Here is a 19844-nt window from a genome sequence, read left to right as displayed (position 1 = left end):
AAACGGAAACTGTTTAAAAGGTGTGTTCGTTAGAGAAAACCAATTTCTTCCCTCTTTAAAAATAAAGATGAGAGGGCCTAGCTCTTCTTCGAGTCTCAACTATACCACTCGTATCTACCGGAACTATTAATCACAAAACGCTTCCCTATAACGAAATTTACTCGTAATTTCTTTTTTAAAGTTTTTGGAAAGAAACACGTTCGAACCGATCCCGATAAATTACACCAATAATGCTTTAGCAGCCAAAAACCTTTTTGTTCTACCGCTAAATTCTACGGTTCATGCAGGAATTCGAGGCAATGTTTCGTGACTAAAACATGATTGGCTATAGTATAAATTGACGTTATAAGGTCAAAGCGTGTCCCGTTTAAAAAAAAAACCCCAAATTCAAATTATTCAAAAAGCTACCTTAAATTCTCTTTTAACTTGTTTTAAGAAACATTTTATATATATTACGTGGTCTAGACGACGTATTTAAAACAATACCTAGCACAAGAAATGATTAATTAATCACGATATTGTGAAGCTATTATATAATATTATATTTTTTTTTCAAAGGAAAATATAGATTTGACTTTGAATTATGAGGAAACGTTTAAAATTGATAACTCATAAATGCAAGATACTTCTTAGTTCCAGTTAATTCTTGTACCTAGTGTTTATGTTCATATTTTAAAATGATAACTAAATATGATAAAATACATTTTTAAAGCAAGATAGTTACGTTGCAACTGCTAGCCTAAGATTATTTTCTCTCAAAAAACCTTTCTCATAATTAAAATGGGATATGTTGCCCCTGAAAACGCGCTTCTCCCTGGACACTGGTGTGCGGCACTCGGAACACTTCTACAGGCGTTACGCTTTTTTTTATATTAAAACTCGTTTAATTTAAAACCGTCCAACAATTCACTTTAAAATAAGGAAAGATAAATCTAATTTAAAATAGAGTTTTAGCTTTGTGTGCTACGCAAAAAATGTATTGGTTCGTTAGGCAACTCATTTTATATCGCTACAAAAACAAACGTAACTCTTTAAGCAGTTTAAAAGTGCGAGATTAACTATTCCACATGGCACCCACGTGCCAGCGAACATTACGTTTAAAAAAATAACTGTACTATTCATTTAAAGGTCCCTTAAGCTAAAGACAACCTTAACCTTAAAAAGCCACCCGCTGTTATATTAGAAAGATAGAGGCTTGGGAAAGGAATGGCTACGGGGCACAAAATCAAAACATCCGAGTTGGAAAAAGAGACACCTTGGAGGAGAAACGTTATACTGGAGTAGAATTCATACCCTACAGGGCCCTTCCCACGCATGGCCGGCCCATAGAACCCCGGTTGCAGGTTGGGCATAAGTTACAGGTGCCATCTGGTTATATCAACAAGAACTGAAAAGCGTGTTTAGATTTTTAAACAGTCACGGAAGGCCCCTCAACTATTCGACTCCAGTATCAAACGTCTTTCCTCCAAGGCATACACATTCCCAATGCCCAATGACGAAGAATTAAGCTTCAGGGTGTCCTAGAGAGTAAGTAATCTTTACATAGTACGAGCTAGCGAATCTAACTACGTCATCGTATCGTCGTAAGTCGTAGTAGTAAAAAGAGGGGTTCCCGCCAACACGAGAAAAAGAGTCCCAGAGGCGCTTTACTCGTAGTAAAGTTGGCGTAGAAGAAGCGGGGTGAGGACCTCCCTTTGCCCTTGGACGCCGGAAGACATCGTAGCTGCTGCAGCAGCAACGCGAGGCCCCTTTCTTAAAAAACGCGCCAAAAAAGAAGCTTAAAATCTCGGATAACCCGCGCGCGCGATCTAGGGCTGCTCGAGGAGTTGTTTGCGCGTGCCACCATCACCGCCACCACCATCCATGAACCGCCGCGAGGGGTCACTACCTTTCACTTCTCTTTCCAGTTGGAAAAAGGCTGTTGTACATATTCTTTTTTCTTTCAATGGCCAAATAGAAATGTTTTGGGTGAAATAAGACGAAGAGAGAAAAAGAAGTTACGTTTCGGTTTCTCCGTACCATGGTTTCTCGACCCCTCTGGGCGCAAAAGTGCGCTGAATTTATTCACGCTCGATTTGATTTGTAAGGAAAAGGCATACTTTAAGCCTATGTTTAAGTCGAGTCTGCCCTCTCCGCGCATATATACCTACTCTTTAAAGGGCGCCGAATTGTAAACACTAAATTATACAGGTTTGCTTAAAAAAAGTTACAAAAAATAATAATAAAAAAATACCTTGCCTTTTCATTCAGATTTATATGGAAATGTTTGTTGAAATTCCTACGTAAAGTAAATTTTGTTTGCTATAAATATTTTGGCACTTTTTTCGAATATGTTTACTAATTAAAATAAATTATTTTTTAAAAGGCGAAAAATATAGCCGTTACTCAACTTTAGCATTGACCCTAAACTCGGGGCTGTAAGGTCAACGGGACAAATTTTATTGGTCCCTGGTTCAGAAATTGGTAGTGAAAAGGGCAATCTAAAAATAGTAACACAAGAGTATAACATTCTACCCTAAACTATTTCAACTAACAAAGCAAGCTACGGTGTCGTAAAAGTGAAGTTTTCCAAGGTGTTCCCATAACGTTTGGTTCAAAACTATAGTTTTCACGGTGAAGTAAAAAAATTTCGGTCAAAGGCCCCGTCATAAACATGATAGGTTAAAAAATATATAGCTAAGAACACCGTGACCAAGCTAGCTTTTGGCACCTATAATTTTGTCAACTTATAGTACCTTTCTCCAGTACTAAAAACATTTTGAACAATCTTAAGATACGGTGACCCTTCAACAAAGAGAGTTTTACTTCAGAAAGATAAGCCATCTATACCTGACAATTTCTAAAGACCCCGTCTTTGGTGTTCCGAACCATAAGTCTTTCTTCTTTGGGGGCCCAAAAAGAATTGGGTCCAACCCACACACGTAACACTTAGGTTCGAGATAAGCATGCAAACCTGCAGTTAGGATATTTTACAAAATGTTTATGATTTTCAGGGTCTATTTTTAAAAAAAAAGACTGCTTTTGGCAATCATTGTCAAAAAGAGCACTCTACAATCCTACTAACACACTGACTGCGTTAATTTTTACCGTCATGCCTCGCAGCTAAAAATGATCAAGCGTGAAACAATAGGGCTAAAAACCACCACCAACAGCCGATTGGGATGAATTACCCAGAGGGTATACACTTTCAAACATGAACAAAATGAGGCGGCTATAGTCTGGAATACAGAATTCTAAACGCGTATAATTCTCTTTATACCAACCAAGCCTATGTCGAGATATGGCTCATTATGGAATGAATGTTAGTGGTGGTTTCGCTCCAGTAGCTTGTGACCAACTTTTACTGTCACCTTCTTCAAACGACAGCGTCTCCGTCCCCATTCGCCGCGTTATGTCCAAAAGTGAAGACATTAATAGATACGCTTATTATTAATACCAGTATACAGACCAATTAACATTCGACATTTCACAGTTACGCGTCATAAGTTCTTAACAGGTAATTATAGAGAAATTCAAAAACTTCACCATGCGGTGTACCAAAATACGGGAATGTTTCACTTGTAGCGAGTTAAAGACACGCTCATCCACGTGGGATTGTAACGTTAACTCTTTAAGACAGCAACTAGCGACATATTCCTTGATAGAAATCATTAAACGAGATACATTCTTATCTTGTGAAACATTAAAAGAGAGATTAAGTTCATATTGACATGTTGTCAAACTAACTGATCATCATAGACTCAAATAGATAGCTCAACATATTGGTATTTTTTTTCTTTATTTCTTTCAAATACGATTCCAATTTCTCAATAGACCAACGTGGTACCACGTGTGTATTATTCTGATCCAGGAAAAGAAGCGATAGAAAAATCTATCAAAATCATAGCCATCGATTTATCACATTTGGCAGTGTAATCAAGAGAATTCGATCGTCTTTTCTTAACAAATGGAATGAACAATTAAAAACCTTCTCTTATTCCTTGGCGTGGAGCAAGGTACAGCATCGGACAAGCCGTAAAACATATAAATCTAAGCATTCCTCGCGACCTTTGAACTCCAGTCAGTCCAGGAATGAAAATACTTTACAATTATCATACCTCTATCGTTAGTGTATCGCCCCTTAAAACTTTCAGGGTCCCGGGGAAAAGGCAACAGGTACTTTTCAACATGATTTCAACTAAAAAAAAAAATTCCCCCACAAAAATTATTCCATGGGCTTCATACAGAAAACAACTTATACACCACACCGTCCGATGGGACCCTTCGCGTGAAGTTTTTCTATATTTTTTTCTGTTTTTCGATAATTACAACCCACGATTCTTTTTTCAATCTCGTCCCCTATTTTTCAGAAACCCTCAATCTACACTTCACTTTGCTATTCCCGGTCCCTGGGCCAATGTAACAAGTACAAAGACGGGTGGTTCAACGCGTGCAGTTGCGTTCGCACAACCGTAATGCGTACATTTCTGGGTGAATATAATAAATTGGTACTTAAGCCTTGGCTTTTTCTAATTTTGAATGTCTCGTGATTAGTAAATACCGTGGAAGAACTTAACTCATTTAAGAGCGTAACTTTTAAATAACAAAATTAGGGTAACATTTAACGGTAAGCCACAGTTCGAACGCGACTCGTCTCTATAATAGGACCATTATTTTAAGTTAGCCCGCTTAAAGAAAATGCAACCTGCCCAAAAATTGGTAGACCTAAAGCTAATGGTATTTATGAAAAATATTAAGCAAAGCGATTCACGACTATTTTTTTTCAGCGCGAGATGAGGGCACCCAAAGTTATAAACCACAGCCGAGGAATTTTTGTATTTAGCTTTTTTTTTTGGTTCGTGGTCCCCAACAAACTTTAGGTCCGTTCCAAGGCAAGGAGGGTGGGTCACGGTTGCTTGGCCATGCGTATCAAAAACTTTACTAAGGTGGGTATAAGATTATTTTTAGAGCTAGACAAGTTTGGAAATTACATAAAAACGTCTCCTCTATATCATGGATAGTCCCCGCAAAGCATTCAAAAGACAATTTTTTTTATACAACCACGTTAAGCCTAACTGTTCATTTTTCATTCTATTTGATATTCTGAGAAATTTAGTGGCGGGTCTGGTTGTTATTAGAAACGTGTAATTTGAAGTGAATTATTTTTTTAATCATAATTTATAGTTAATTTAAGGCAAGGTTAGTAACATTTTGACCAGACCATTTTTATATAATTTCACTATCTAGGCCTAGAAGATTAATTTTTATGAAAAATTCAGAAGCACGTGGGAATTATTTCTCGCGCCAAATTTGAAAGACCGTTTAGGCTACACCACGTGTATTTCTTCTCGCGCCAAAAATTGAAAGACCCTTTAGACTACACCACGTGTATTTTTTCTCGCGCCCAAAAATTGAAAGACCCTTTAGACTACACCACTTGTATTTTTTCTCGCGCCCAAAAATTTAAAGACCCTTTAGACTACACCACGTGTATTTTTTCTCGCGCCCAAAAATTGAAAGCGCGAGAAGTCTTTGTTCTAGGCTTAGTTAGGGGGGTTTTCTTTAACAGTCTAATATGGATGGGGATGTAAACCTAGTTTAATCAATTTACACACATGAGAAGATATTGTCAAAGTTTCACCGAAATTAAGATGTTCAAACTGAACGAAAAATGATTAGATTTTGCACCCTTCATATTATGACCTTCTGTTAATTTTGTCTTATATCTTTTATATCTTTTTTTCTGAAATGGGACAGGTGGTCGTTCGTTCTCCCGTCTTATAATTCTCTCTATTGCGAGAAATTAGAAATTATTTCGTTGGAATAGAATTTAATCGTTTCGCATTACTAACTTTACGAGCAGTGCATGTGTTAGGGTTAAACAATTTCGCCACATATTTATCTGGAAAAAGAGAGCTTCCCAATCCCAACACACAGAAATGGGTGGAAAAAAAGGGGCTATGATGAATCTATAGTGCAAAAAAAGAGAGGGCCAATATTATGGAAATGAAATCTCGTTAAAAAATTCCACATTTCTCGTTTCTTTTTAATTCGGTTCCCCATTTAAGATTGCGTCGCTTATATCAAGATGATGACCGAATGAGGGAATGTGGCTGCATTCGTCATAAGCCTCGTGCATGCGTCAGATGGGTTTGGTTTAATTATATATCTCATAAAACCCGCGCTAGAAAAGGACTAAAGCTGAATTTATTTTTTTAAGATTAAATATGAAGTTTGTTAACTGTCCTAAATAACAAGCTAATTTAAATAAGGAGTCATCCCTAAAACACTCCAATCACGACTTCTTTCAAAATGTCATAGAAGTTACTGAATTTTCGACTCAAATTTAATTCCCATAGAACCCTGCACTGTATATTTCGGTGGTACACCCTGTACTTGAAAAAAAAAAAAAACAACAACACCACTTGTCTCATAACCCTAATTTAAAAAAGAACCATTAATACAAACACTACTAAGTCTAATTACCTTGTAAATTTACACAAATTTTGTTACTATGTTATTACCATAGCAAGAGATAAATTGATACTTGCTTATTCAAGTTCAAATTACAACATAAATTCCGACGTTAACGAATCAAGAGGTATGTTTTATCTTTGGAGAGAGAAAAAAAAATTCAATATAGATAATTGTATATAAAGTAGAATAATGACCCTTATAGAGCAAGGAACATACTGAAGAGCTGATAAGGGAACAGGTTGCTATTTTAATGAAAGCGGGCGCTTTTGGTTGCCGGTGGAGTCTTTGGGGTCGGTCGCATGATGATGCTGAGGATTCTGGGATATATATCCTTCCGATCTCGCGTTGCTTGCTGGGAGAGAGAGAGAGAGGAAACATTTTGGCGCTCCTTTAACTTTATACACGCGGGTAATCCCTATCTAGAGGCGCCTTAAGACAGATCATAATAATCACTGCGCTTTAATTGGCGTTAAACATAGAGTAATTAAGAGCCCATCTCCCTACGAAATGAATGCGCGTGCGTTGATTACTCTACTTTATCTTACCTCCTTTCTAATTAATTATGAATGAATGGGAACAAAAACCGGGAGAATAAAGAATTTGGCGGGTAAACCAAGCATATACTGGCCTCGCATTATTCTAGTTTCGGGGGGCGTGATCTGTAGTATCATGCCTTTGTAGAGGTAACAAATGCGCGAAACGAAATAAATTTATGAACCTGATTGCGATGATTTCCAATTAAGACTCTATCCTAATTAATTTATAATTTTAATTCGATCATCAGATCTAATTCTGTTAATTATTAACGTCGGTATGATCAAAGACAGCTTAATTTATATTATAATATAATTATTTAACAGATTGTGATTATTATTTAAGTGCAAATCATGAATTTAAACTTTTGGGACTAAATTTTTAGCGATTGAAATATTGTTGAATGCATGTTTAATGTTTATCTTCAACTCGTGTTTAACTTTTAAGCTTCAAAAAAACCTCTTGACGTTAAGCTTAAACTTTTCAAAATAAATGGCTATGCTATACAGTCCAGTAAGTCCGGCGTGAACTATACTTGACCTTATACCGGTACATGACAAAAGATAAATATTACAAGCACCACCAGGTACACCCCCTGCCTTAGCCCTTAGGACTTTAATAAAAATAATAAAATATGAAATATTTGAAAAGCTACGGACGGTGAACGGATATAGGGAAGCAAACATCAACATTATTCTCGCGCGCTAAATGAACACTTTTTCGCGCCTTTTTGTGTAGTTTTAAAACATATATAGTATTTAATCTACGTGTATTTTAACACGCTCGAAAAATCACAACAGTTTCCACTAAAGGGGTTTTGCCGTTCCCTCAGTGTTGCCAGACCGTTGTTGAGTCAAATGACTCTACAGAGAGAAAGGATAGCAAGCATGGGCCCAGTTTGACTCGGTACTTGACCAACTTGACTCAAAGAGAGCCTGACAACACTGCATTGAAGTTTAGGAGGAGCGATAGGGGCGAGGAATTTTCTAAATATACTTTTCAGTTTGGGAAAATAATATAGTTTTGTTGAAAAATCATAAAATTTGGAAGTAAGGAAAAATCAAGGGTTGGCACAAGTTTAGTCGAGTTTGCTTTTCTAAAACGGACTGACAAATCACGTGATTTTGATTTTTGAAAGTTCTTCAAAATTTGGATTGAAATTACTAACAGATTTCTTGGGTATAAGATTTAAGATGTACAATTTCTGTATAATTTAGAGACTTAAAACTTTGGGCTAATCAACATTATACGATATCATCTCTGTTGGTACACCACGCCTAACTACATTAAAATATCACACGGTGTAGCCAGACACTTAGCAGACGGTATATACTAATACATCCTGATAAGCAAACCGGACAAGTCATTTATAGCGGGCTGCGACGCAGATCGCAGTCGTAAAAAAACGTCCCGATATATTCCATTTGATCGTAAAAAGACTTGAAAGACGCGCATACGTGGGAGTCAAAGCACTTATTTTTGTGGTTACCCCAAAAAAAAAAGATCCCTATACGTATACGTATGTCCGATTCCCTGAAATGGAGAACATCTTCCGGATAGAGATTCCTCCTCTCCTCTCGGCGGTCCTATTCAAATCGCTGTTCTCACAAATAAACTCTCGCCCATGATGTGTTTTTATCCCAAAACTCTCTCTTTCTCTCCCTTCTCACTATTTTGGGTATTTCGCAAATATAGATCCGTCTCAGGTAGAGGATGCTGTTTTGCGAAAATTCTCAACCAGAGGCAAAACAAAAGTTAAGGTGATTTTTTTGGAAGAAATTTCGGTTTCTTTCTATTTTCCAACTTGTTCTTCAGTGGGTTCGATATACGAGAGAGTCTGACTTAGGTTTATATTTTGGGTAGAATTTTATGGGGGAGTTAGTAACTACAATTTGTTTGGATTCATTCAGAAACCTAATAATTCAAGATTATTTTGAAGTAATCCCCAAGAAATTAAGGAAAAAACTTGGGATATTTTAGTGTATGAACCTTTGAAACACCTTGCAAAGTATCTACAGATGGTGGCCTAACTTTCTATCAACTGTATCCTTAAATCGGGACGAACGTTGCGAGGAAGGAACGCGGTAGAAAGAGTCAGAGTGAACGTCAACGGTGAAAAATTTCATTTCCTGACTCGGGACGACTAGCCGCATCAGCCGCCGCTAACGAGAGAGCGCACTCTCTAGCAAGAGATGCCCTGCTCTCTCCATCTCTCTCTGCTGGCGCGCTTATCTCTTTGCTCCCGCATCCCCTCCTCTCTACTCCGATCTTCAGCCTCTTCCGCGTCGGACAAAGGCAACGAGCGTTACATCGTTTTGATGGCAAGCCGCTCGCTCGTGCAGCTATAGCGCTTCATTTTTTGGGGACATTCTCACGAAATTCGGAGTGTCGGGGGAGAAAAAGCGCGTCATTGTTAACAAATATTACTAGTTTGTAGTATAAATCACACAGAGTTTACTCTGTTGCTAAGCATACTTCAACATATTCCTTACGACATTGATATTACACCAAGTTCAGCTTGGTTAACCAAAGACAAGCTGGGATGAATTCAAGTCGTAGATTTATGGTCTATTTTTTCCCTACACCTATTTTCCCTATACGTATATCAATTCTCCTCATATTTTTGCAAGGTCTATCAACGTGATAAAAGCTACAGGCTGGGTACGTTATTTTGTACAAAAATTGACAACTTTCGGGGTCTAAATAACTTCTTTAGCAAATATTTCATATATAATGATTATTACCCATATGTATTTGATCGGGTAGGTATGGAATATTTTTTATCGTGTAATACTAACGATAATGGTGCTGGGTGTTTAAATATTTTATATCTAAATCGGTTTGTATTTTAAGTATAAAGAGAGTGTAAAGTCGTTTTGCGATTGGTGAATGAATAGAGCTATGGTTGTTTAATATATCTACTGATGTTCAAGCTTTTTAAATAGACTTGGGAAGTATTAATGATAATGTATCCTAAAACAATACTTGTTAAAGAACAGAAATTTATATTGCATAATAGTTTTTGAGCACCTTGGTTTTAAAAGCTGATCTTTCAATATATATTATAAGCCACGGTAAGCCACCCAATAACTTGACGTAAATCATTTACTTAAAATAACAATTTATCATTTAAAATGAAGCGATTATACTCGTAATTTTCAATACTTATCCCATAAATCACTCCAAAAACCATCGATTAATATTTTCCAGTTTTTTTTCTTTTTTTACAACATTTAATAATCACACGACAGCTTTATTAGCTAAGCTATAGTTTATTGATAAAGGTTAACGAGAGAAAAACACTGTATAAAAAATAAACTAGGGATATCTATTCGCTATATTTCACGAATGTTTCCGCCCAAGACTCGCTAAATCGTGATACCGTAATAGACTATCGGACTATCGCCTTTATAAGATGTGTTTTTTGGGAGATTTGACCCCGACTTGGAAAATATACTCTATGGGTGACTGGATCCCAGGATAATCACGTATTTCGCCTCGTTACCAAACGTTAATCAGTTGAGGTAAAAAATAAACAGTTCTTTTTTAAACATATCGAATTTAAACCGAGTATTCCTAAGCCTAATTTGAAATTTAGGCGTAACAAAATTTCCTCGTGAAATGAAGAAGTGAACCTAAGGGACGGCACCTAGATCTTTTACCCATAATTCCTTTAGATCTGTTCGGGAAAGTCAATTGCGTACTAGGGCCTACATGATTTTTCATTTGGCTTTCGATCTAATCAACGCTATGCAATTTGTAAGTGTTTTACTTCAGCTGAATAACTTTAGTTGCGTATAGGCAAATTCAAGCTCGTGAAGCAGAACCATGCCATTACGAATTAGGGTGCTGGCCGGGAATTACGTGTATTTTGTATAGGGAAACGGCACCCCATCATGTATCTTCATTTAAATTACACTATCTAAGGGTTGAAATCTGCCTGTAGTCTATAAACTCGCTAATAAAAACGATATACAAACGATCTTTTTTTTTTGGTAAATGGAAAACACGAGGCACGCTTTCACCGTCTTCCTGGTCACGCTTTTACCTTTGTGCTTTATCATCAAAGTCTTGTATATACGCATTGTAAACGCGCCCCTCGTTACGGACCTACAACTTATTAAGCAAATTTTTTCAATCGAATATTGTATACTCGCATCGTCAGTATTGAATTACCACACCGCGGGTGGATACGTTTTTCACGAACGAGATTAATTGTTTGCCGGAAATTTATAATTTTAAAGTTCAAAAGCACGTTGGAACTATAAAGACGTAGATGCTTCGCGTTGATTTTCTTAATTTTTGTTAATTTAGAGGCTAAGAAAGTGTACGAAAATGACTTGCGCGAGATCTTTCAGTTTAGGCGCTAATAAACACGTGCTTCTTAACTTTGGCGCTAAAAAACACGCGCTTCTCAATTTTATTTTCAACTTAACACGTGCATGTTTTAAAGATATTTCGACTTAACAAAATTAACGCGCGAAACTTCAACTTTCGGAAGACGTTTTTCTCCCAAACTCTGTTGTATTCCACGCACAAGTTGGTCCTATACCATCTCAATATATTTATTTATTTTAAAATAGAAATTAATTCAAGTATGAATTATATTACCTTTCTCATTTCTAAGTCAAATTAAAAGTCTACAAAGCGTAAACATTCCTAAAGAATAGTATAAACAGAAATCTCTAATCACTTATTATCATTTTTGCTTGAAAAAATTCCCGGCGAAGGAGGATGAGAATTTAACTTTTAAAAATTCGTTTCAAATAATAACAAAATAAAAAGCAAGCGACGACCGTAGGTTTCTCTTTTTTTAGAAGAAGCACATTTTTTAAAAAAAGGAGAAGAATTCCCTCAAGAAGTATAATAATATACGAATGAATTTTCCCCGCAGTCGAGCGAAAATTCTTCATTCCTCATCTCTCTTTCTCTCCATCCCCTTTTTTTTCAAACAAAAATATTTTCCAATCTTTTCATATTTTCAGTAACGTTATGGGAGTCAGGGAGCTAGCTCGAGCTAGCAGAAGGGATTGCGTCCGATGATCTATACCCGCACCGAACGTAACTTGACACCGAAGAAAACGGCTTCATAAATACGCTATTGTTATAGAAAATAGTGTCGACTGATACAGGGGAGTATCATCTCTTTTTCCGGTTGATTTTAATACCGAAAATGTTTCATTCTCTTTTCCAGCTAGCTCCCAACGAACCCAAATTGCGTATGTAAAGAAATACCTCAAACTCAAACCTTTCCGCGTACTTCAGTTTCAATCGCAGTTTACTCTATTATTCAACGTTCAAGTTACGTTAATCTCGTATTGACAATAGAGTAAGCTTAATATGAAAATGGAGATTGATTCTTTTCATGGGTTAAATACGTAGATACGAAGAGGTTTTTCTAAATTTTTTAATATATCGTATTTGATAGGCGATTTCGATATAAAACGAGAGCTTATTTGAACTCTACTTAAACAATGCAAATATTTCAATGGATGGGAAGCCGCGTCTAGTATTGTCTACCCACTCACCGGGTTGAATTCGTATTAACATTGGAACAATTACGCATACACCGTTCATGTTTTAGGGTTTAGGAATTCCGGTATGCAAAATATATTCCTGTTGTCTCCGGGAATGGAATGAAGGCATTTCGACTTTAAAAATTTTGGTAGCTTTTTAGTTTTAACTGTATTACCGCAATCTACGCGACTAAACTGCCCTCGCCATTAACCTTTTCCCCGTATTCCGTCGGAAGAAGGGGGAAGCTATGGATTAGGAGTCGGAAAAGAGGAAGTGAACGACAACTTAAATGACAAGTATTACAGTATTAGTTTGAATATTAGACTGAATGATTACATATATTGTCATGATAAGTCGCCTATAAAGCGGTCTCGTTTTGTATTTACGCTCTCATGAGCAGACAGACATTTATGCGCGCGCAGATTATTTTTTTTGGAAAAATCCTTTATTACAAAGTTTTGATACCACTCTAAGATATCAGATTTAAAATTGATTAAAATTTAGTAAATAACTCAAGTACCATATTTACTATCATTGCTTAAGTTTAATTATACATTCCCGCATAACCTTTGACCCGTTCTTACTAACAAATGACGTCATATCATGCTTAAACATAATCGAGGCGCCGTTTCTAATCATCATATTTCCAAAGATGCCGCCAAGGGCGCTTGTCGAACATTTCGAGTCATTTTCATATCAACAAACCTCCACGCACGGCTATTTGAGTATAATGCTCTTTTTACCATGAATACTTAACTGTATACCATAATTAAACTATGTCCCCCTATAGTTATTGCAACCGCAATTAATACAAGATTTCAATCTTCATTTGAGAAAGAATTATATTCACCGTGGCCGAAAGCGGTATAATTAACCAACGTGTAAAACTGGAACTCTTAAAAAATGATATTTTTTTTGTTGAAGAAACCTGGATGAGGTTTAACTGATGAAATGTAAAAAGCGAGCATGTCGCCGGATCATAATGACATTTTTGCTAATTATCCTTTTCAACCATTTCTTTAATTACAGTTTATCAGCCCCTGATCACCATCCATTTCTGTTCATACATATGTCTGGTTTTATACGCGGCGATTGTCTATGTTTTTGTTAACATGTCGCCAACTCGCGAATATTGTATTTAGTTTAAAAGAAAAAAAAACCTAAAATTATTATTATTTAATTTTAATTTATTTTTAATGAATTAAAATGGAATTAAATTATATAACCCAATGTTTCTCTTAATTTTACGTATCTTCATTATCGTGAATTTCCCCCCATGGGCCATGTTTACGAACTTATAAACGTTTTCTATAGTTCAGAGACCTCCTACAATAATATGCAAATTTTAATTTTAGTTAACTAAGTTCATTCCAATGTCTCTATAAATAAAATAAATAATTTTATGCAGAGATATTTTATGTTCAATTATAACAAAACAGAAACGGGCGGTTAAAAGGGGCTAACCCCGCAATTACGACTAAAAATTTAAATATATTTCGGAATGAAAACGTGAATTTGTTGCAGGTATTTGTATTTCTTCATCGCAAGCAAGCAGCTTTGGAGTTTTGGAGGAAGACTTAACGCTACCAAGTTTATTGTTATACTCTAATTCGGTTAAGTATAGACTTTCGTGACGATAATAACGGTAATATTTACGGCAAAGGGAAGCGGAAAAAATTAAAAACGGTTTTAGATTCCCCTAAATTCTACAGTGAGAAGAAAAAGTGAACAAAAGAAAAATCTTCGATTCACTCATGCGAGTAAAATAGAACTTAACTTTTTCGTATCGCCATGACCAACACGCACGATCTTATGGGGGAATTTCATCTACAAACTAAACGCTTACAAATTAGCCTTTAACCGTAGGGTATATTTTACAACTGTCAAAGGTACATCGACAAATAAACCGCGTGTCCAATCGAAACGGCCTACTTATGATATGGTATGCACCTTCGTAACCTGTATATAAACCATTTCTCGTATAAAATGATTACAATAACTTGCCTAATTACTAATATCAAATACATTTAAAAGGTAATGGGCCTGTTTGATCATAGACACGCGCATCTTCGCCGCGTACTTCCACACTTACAGCCCAATGCAATGAAGCGGAATACAAACACACTTTCATCGAAATAGCCCATATTAGAATATAGGTGATATCTTTGCATCTACGAGTATTCAAATATTTTAATACACAAAAGAGTGTAGAGTAGGTAGTAGTAGGCTTTGGGGGGAAGGGGTAAACCTTCCAATTATTATCGTCTGCTACAGCGTCGAGGGAAACGAGGCGTAACCCCTACCCCGTTTTTTACATAACTCAAATTTCGGTTATATAACGTAATTCTTAAGTTTATTCCTACACGGACCAACGAATCCCAATTTTTTCTTTAATTTTAATCCTTTTTTTTTGGCATAGAAAAAAAAGGAGCCTTATTTCGTTTATATGGTAAACCGGCTTTAAGGGATAGAGAGCTCTTCCCAAAAATATTTGACAAGCAAAATCTTTTAGGAAATCCGCTTCTTTCCATAAATATAAATTATAAGATAGCTATGCTATAGTTTATTAAAGGGTGTGTAGAAAATGAATTGAATAGGCGTTACCATGGTAACCGCCATCTTCCCCCCCCCCTTAAGAGGAAATAAGGTAGGGTTAACCGATAAATCTTCTACCAGATTTCTACATTGAATTTCAAAGGTGTTTAAATAAAAATAATAATTGAAAAACATTAATTTTGTTTCGGCGCATGTATAAATATAACTATGAATATTAAGTTATAATTAAATCATATTTTTTCAAGGAATTTTCCAAGGATAGTTTAAACTCGTTAGTTATTGTAGCTAATTGCATTTGAATAAATGTTTTTCTCATTTGCATAAGGGTTTTTATGAGCGAGAAATGTCAAAAGGTTTTATGCGTAGTTTTCACAAAGCTTCACGGCTCAAATGGGCTAAGTTTACTCAAATAGTTCAGTCAAAAAGTATCACCTAGAGAGTAGAGTCGGAGGAATAAAATTTTGGAATCATAAAAACTATGGTCTAAAATATGATCTATTCTTAAATATTTCTCCACTAATCTAATTTTTAAATCAGTTTAAAAGTCGAAAATCTAATGAATTAGCTACTCTTTCAAAAACCTGTAAACCAGCTCCTAAAGAAACAGAAAAAAATGCAAACAGGAAACTTGGTGTTCAAGCAAAATCCTTCCACTAACCATATGGCATCCCATCAAGTAAAGAACATGGGTACAAAACAACAGGAGGGTGGTTCCCCTCCCCCCCCGCCCCGCCCATCTAGAATAAAGAAAGTGTCGAATAACCTGAAGAAAAAGCAACGTACACCATAATCGTACCCAAGGTTTAATTCGCATCCTTAGAACTATGCGGTCAGACAGGTACGGAAAACGTTATCGGTAAGCATCTCTAAGACCAATGTGAACGCGATTAAGGTGCGTACCAACTATGTTAACAGGTGGTTGAAATAGCGGACAATCGTTGTCACAAGAGGAGTAAGGTATATATAAGAACGCGTATCTTATAATACCCATTTTAAACAAAAGACCATCACTAACCCAACAGATTTGGGATGTAAGATAATAAAACCGTCACGAAGTCCATTACGCGACGTAAAACACTAAGTTCCACAAAGTCCCTTCAAGTGCATAAACGCTAGCTAGCATTCATAATTTATATTGAAATTGTTTACAAAGCGGGTTAACAATTAAACTGAAGTTAATTCTTACTCTTTAACTTAGTACGTCCCGGAAAAGCTACCAACACTTTAAGAAACTAACTTCTAATACTGTATAAAGTGTATTCAAAATACCCCATCACAACTCTACGAGGCCCTTAAAAGAACACAGACGATTTCTTTCATTATTATTTCTCATGAGGGTATAATTTTTACGATGACCTAAACTTCCATATTCAACATACACCCTAAAAAAGGGGCAATTCTGTCATGAGGAAACAGGGTTTTCAGTGACTTTTCAGCTACAATCTACGGTTGAATGTATTCATATACTTATGTAATAAGGATTGCATGATCTGCTACCATTTGAAAGCTCGCCAAAACTCTTTCTCGGTTTGCTATATACATACAGAAACCCTGGCTGATTCTTTTTAAACATATTTGCCGGCGAGTAAGGGGGCAATTTTCGGACATTAGAGGATAGCTAGATGTTGGTGTTAGAAAGAAATTTACAGCTTTAGCTTCTCGCCAAGTTCTTTGGTAGGAGGAGATGCTCTCCTACCAACCAACCTCCCAATTTTTGGATTGAATTTAGGACCAGCGAACTACCTCCACGCTCACCACCGTCACGAATGCAATCTTTTGGGGTAAAAAGGGGTCAGCGGCCTAATCGACGTAGCAAGTAAAGTCGTCCAGGCAAAAATGTATATTTCTCCAAGTCGTAAACAATATCCATTTTTCCATGTTGGAAACCTGCGTGGCTATACGTATAGACACTTTTTTCCCGGAATTATATGTATGAAGAAAGACTTAATGCGCAGTTCCTGAATTTCCCCAAATTTATATGGGGTTATTTCTACGGTTGTGAAGGGCAACTTAAATAAACACTTAATTTTTCTGGGGTTTATTTTTGGCTGGTCTTGAAAACTCATTAGAGCCCAAATATCTATCCATGCCTTCTATCGCATAATGGTTTTTTGCAATTGCAATATCCATTTGACACCGTGTTTAACAAGGATGTTAATTGCCAAGGGGAATTGGCGCTTGTTTAAGAAATAAGGCGGGAAATCCAAAAATGCAACCACGTTTTATTACACGTGCTTTTCTGGGAATATTGAGGAAAACATTTACTGTGTCAGATACGTTAAATATACTAATTTAGAGAAAAAAAATTAATTAACCTAAACTGGTTTGAAGTAGTTAACCAGTAAATAAATGAAGTCGATTACGATTGCAAAAGGTGCCATTATTGAAGAAAAATACTTCAATTGATGATTATTTGATCTATTTAAATGCAAATTTTAATTTCTACTAATTTTATGGGGCAAATTAACATTATCGAGAACTTTTTGGAAAGTAATCAAGAAATACTAATATTAAAGATATTTATATCGGGTAGATTAACTCGAGAATCATATTACGGGAAATGCTGGATTAATAAGGATAATTTAATATTAAATAAAATCAAGGGGGAAAATAATGATTCGCTGTCATTATAGACGTAAAATAAAATTTTGAAGAAACTAAAATTCGGACGGAGAAAGAGTTAGCGTATCGAGTTTCATGTTGGTGTCAAATACATTTACGCGTTACGACGCGAAATTCAACTCAAAGAGTTCTATCTTATCGCGGCAGACAGAAAAAAATAACAAATTTCTTAAAACTTTAAGTAAAAAAAATTACACCACGTGCCAATCTAGGCCCACATATCAAATTCCACGGTCCGATAAACCTCTTTTTTTACGTATTATTAATAATTTTTCAATCGAGATAGCCAATCAGATAACTTCTACCTACATGCATGGCTCTCGTGCCAATTCATTTAACTGATTTTAAAAATCTACTCGGTAATTACGAACGCCGCTCAGCTCCTACATAAAAATAACTCATTTATAGATCAGTACGCGGCATTCTAAAGGCCCCCTTTAAATATATTGGCATACGGAATGAATTCATTTAAAAATAAATGTCTTCCAAACTGGTTATAGTAGGTAGAGAAATGTCCATGTGGGGTTCACATTTAGAATTTCATCAGTTTGTGTAAACAACCTATTTTGGTATTCTTTACTACGGACTTTGTGTGGTGGCTGCTGGACTTAAGCTTGGTCAAATCTTAGTTCAATAGAAAAAGTTGGATAAGGTTAGGTTGTCGATTTATCACGCGGTTCTAAAGCACAGTAAAAGGGGTATTATAATTACAAGTTATTTAAATAATAAAGGCCAAGTAATTCAGGGGTACAAGGGTCAAATATCTGTCAATAACCGATAGTACGAAATCAGTGATGCGTCAAAACATCATTCCAATCAATTTCAAGGGTATCGATCAAGTGCATGGCGGATGGTCTCGGCCGCATCCCACATGGCCCAAGGTTCCCGCGGTTTAATTAAGGACTGGAGGAGTTAGCTCGAGGCTGACACGCGAAAGAGTCGAAGAACCCAAACCGAGAGAGGATAGAACCAAGATTGGCCCGAGCGAGCGAGCGAGTTGATACAATAACTCACCATGGGACGGTCGAAAACAATCAATGACCGCTCTTGGCTACGCCGGTTCTCCTCGTCTTGTCGGCCGTCTCCGTCGGTGTCCAACCTCGGGGAGGGCCACGCATCGTCTTCCGAACCCAACGTGTTGCTCTCTTGCCTTAGCTCCCCGCTACGACAAATTGTATAAATCGTCTTGCTGGGTTTTAAATTATCCAAAAATTAACGACGAACCCTGGAGGGGTTCGCGAACTCGTCGTTCGATTCAGAGTTATTCGACGTAATTAATTCAACTATCACAGTTCATTTCGGTACAAAACGAATTGAGTGAGCGGTAGTTGAGAACGTAAGGTCACGAATCAGCTGTCATAATACGATAAATGCGCGGGAGATAAAACTTTGAGAACCCGCGTGGTGATTTCGGCCTCTACCAAACTAACTGGAGATGATTTTGCTTTTTACCTGAGGCGTAGGAGCGCGGGGGAGTGTCAAAAAGATTATCTCGGCTACCAAGAGGCTTATTTCTTTTTTTTTTCGGTAAAAAATTTCGGGAACAGATTTTTCTTATTTTATGATAAATTTAGTGGGTTTTTTGAAGAGAACGTCACTGGTACGTGGACTTAAGGGATTTAAGGAAACGTCCCAGTATCCGGAGGGCAAAAGGGAAAGTCAAAGGGCGTAAAGATGATCCAAAGGGGTCAACGATTTGGACGAATTTAGAGGGCGCGATCCTTCTTTGGAGGGAACTGTTTTTGAATGGTAACCGGTGAAGGTTTCCCGCAAAAGCGAACTGAGAGCAGCCGTGACCGAACGAAAAGGCACACACCACCAACCAAGTTTTTTTCGGGCATACACTTGGATGGAGTCTCTTGGTGGATAGCTAGCCTCGTTTCTTTTCCCCGAGCTCCTCCGTCACTATCCTCTCCGAGTGACTAGTCTCTCCAACTCTACAACCACCTCCTACCAGAAAAGATTTTTCCAGCAACGTGAGGGGGATGGAGAGGTTAGGCCTAGCTCGTAGCGTAGTGTTAGGGAGAGGTAAGGGTAGGACCAAGCCCGCCGCGGGCGTCAAACCTACCTTTAAGCCTTGGTCGAGCGGCTTATTAAGGGGACGACGATAAAATACATTAAATTCATTAGACGGGGAGGGATCTACAACTTCGACAAAC

General features: G+C 36.9%; 1 protein-coding gene across 1 annotated transcript in view; it reads right to left on the bottom strand.

Annotated features, from left to right (window-relative positions):
* The window catches only part of TfAP-2 (transcription factor AP-2), a 40370-nt gene extending 20736 nt beyond the window's left edge, over positions 1-19634 (bottom strand). The window contains exon 1 of the mRNA XM_089841799.1: positions 18700-19634. Coding sequence (XP_089697925.1) covers positions 18700-18702 — 3 coding nt within the window. The 5' untranslated portion in view covers positions 18703-19634. The remainder of the gene's footprint in view (positions 1-18699) is intronic.
* Between the last annotated feature and the right edge of the window lie 210 nt (positions 19635-19844).

Source organism: Phalangium opilio, unplaced genomic scaffold (genome assembly GCF_054372755.1).
Source record: "Phalangium opilio isolate 3A_F unplaced genomic scaffold, DU_Popi_V2 ptg000003l_1, whole genome shotgun sequence".
NCBI classification, from domain to species: domain Eukaryota; kingdom Metazoa; phylum Arthropoda; class Arachnida; order Opiliones; family Phalangiidae; genus Phalangium; species Phalangium opilio.
This window is presented reverse-complemented; position numbering and strand designations above follow the sequence as displayed.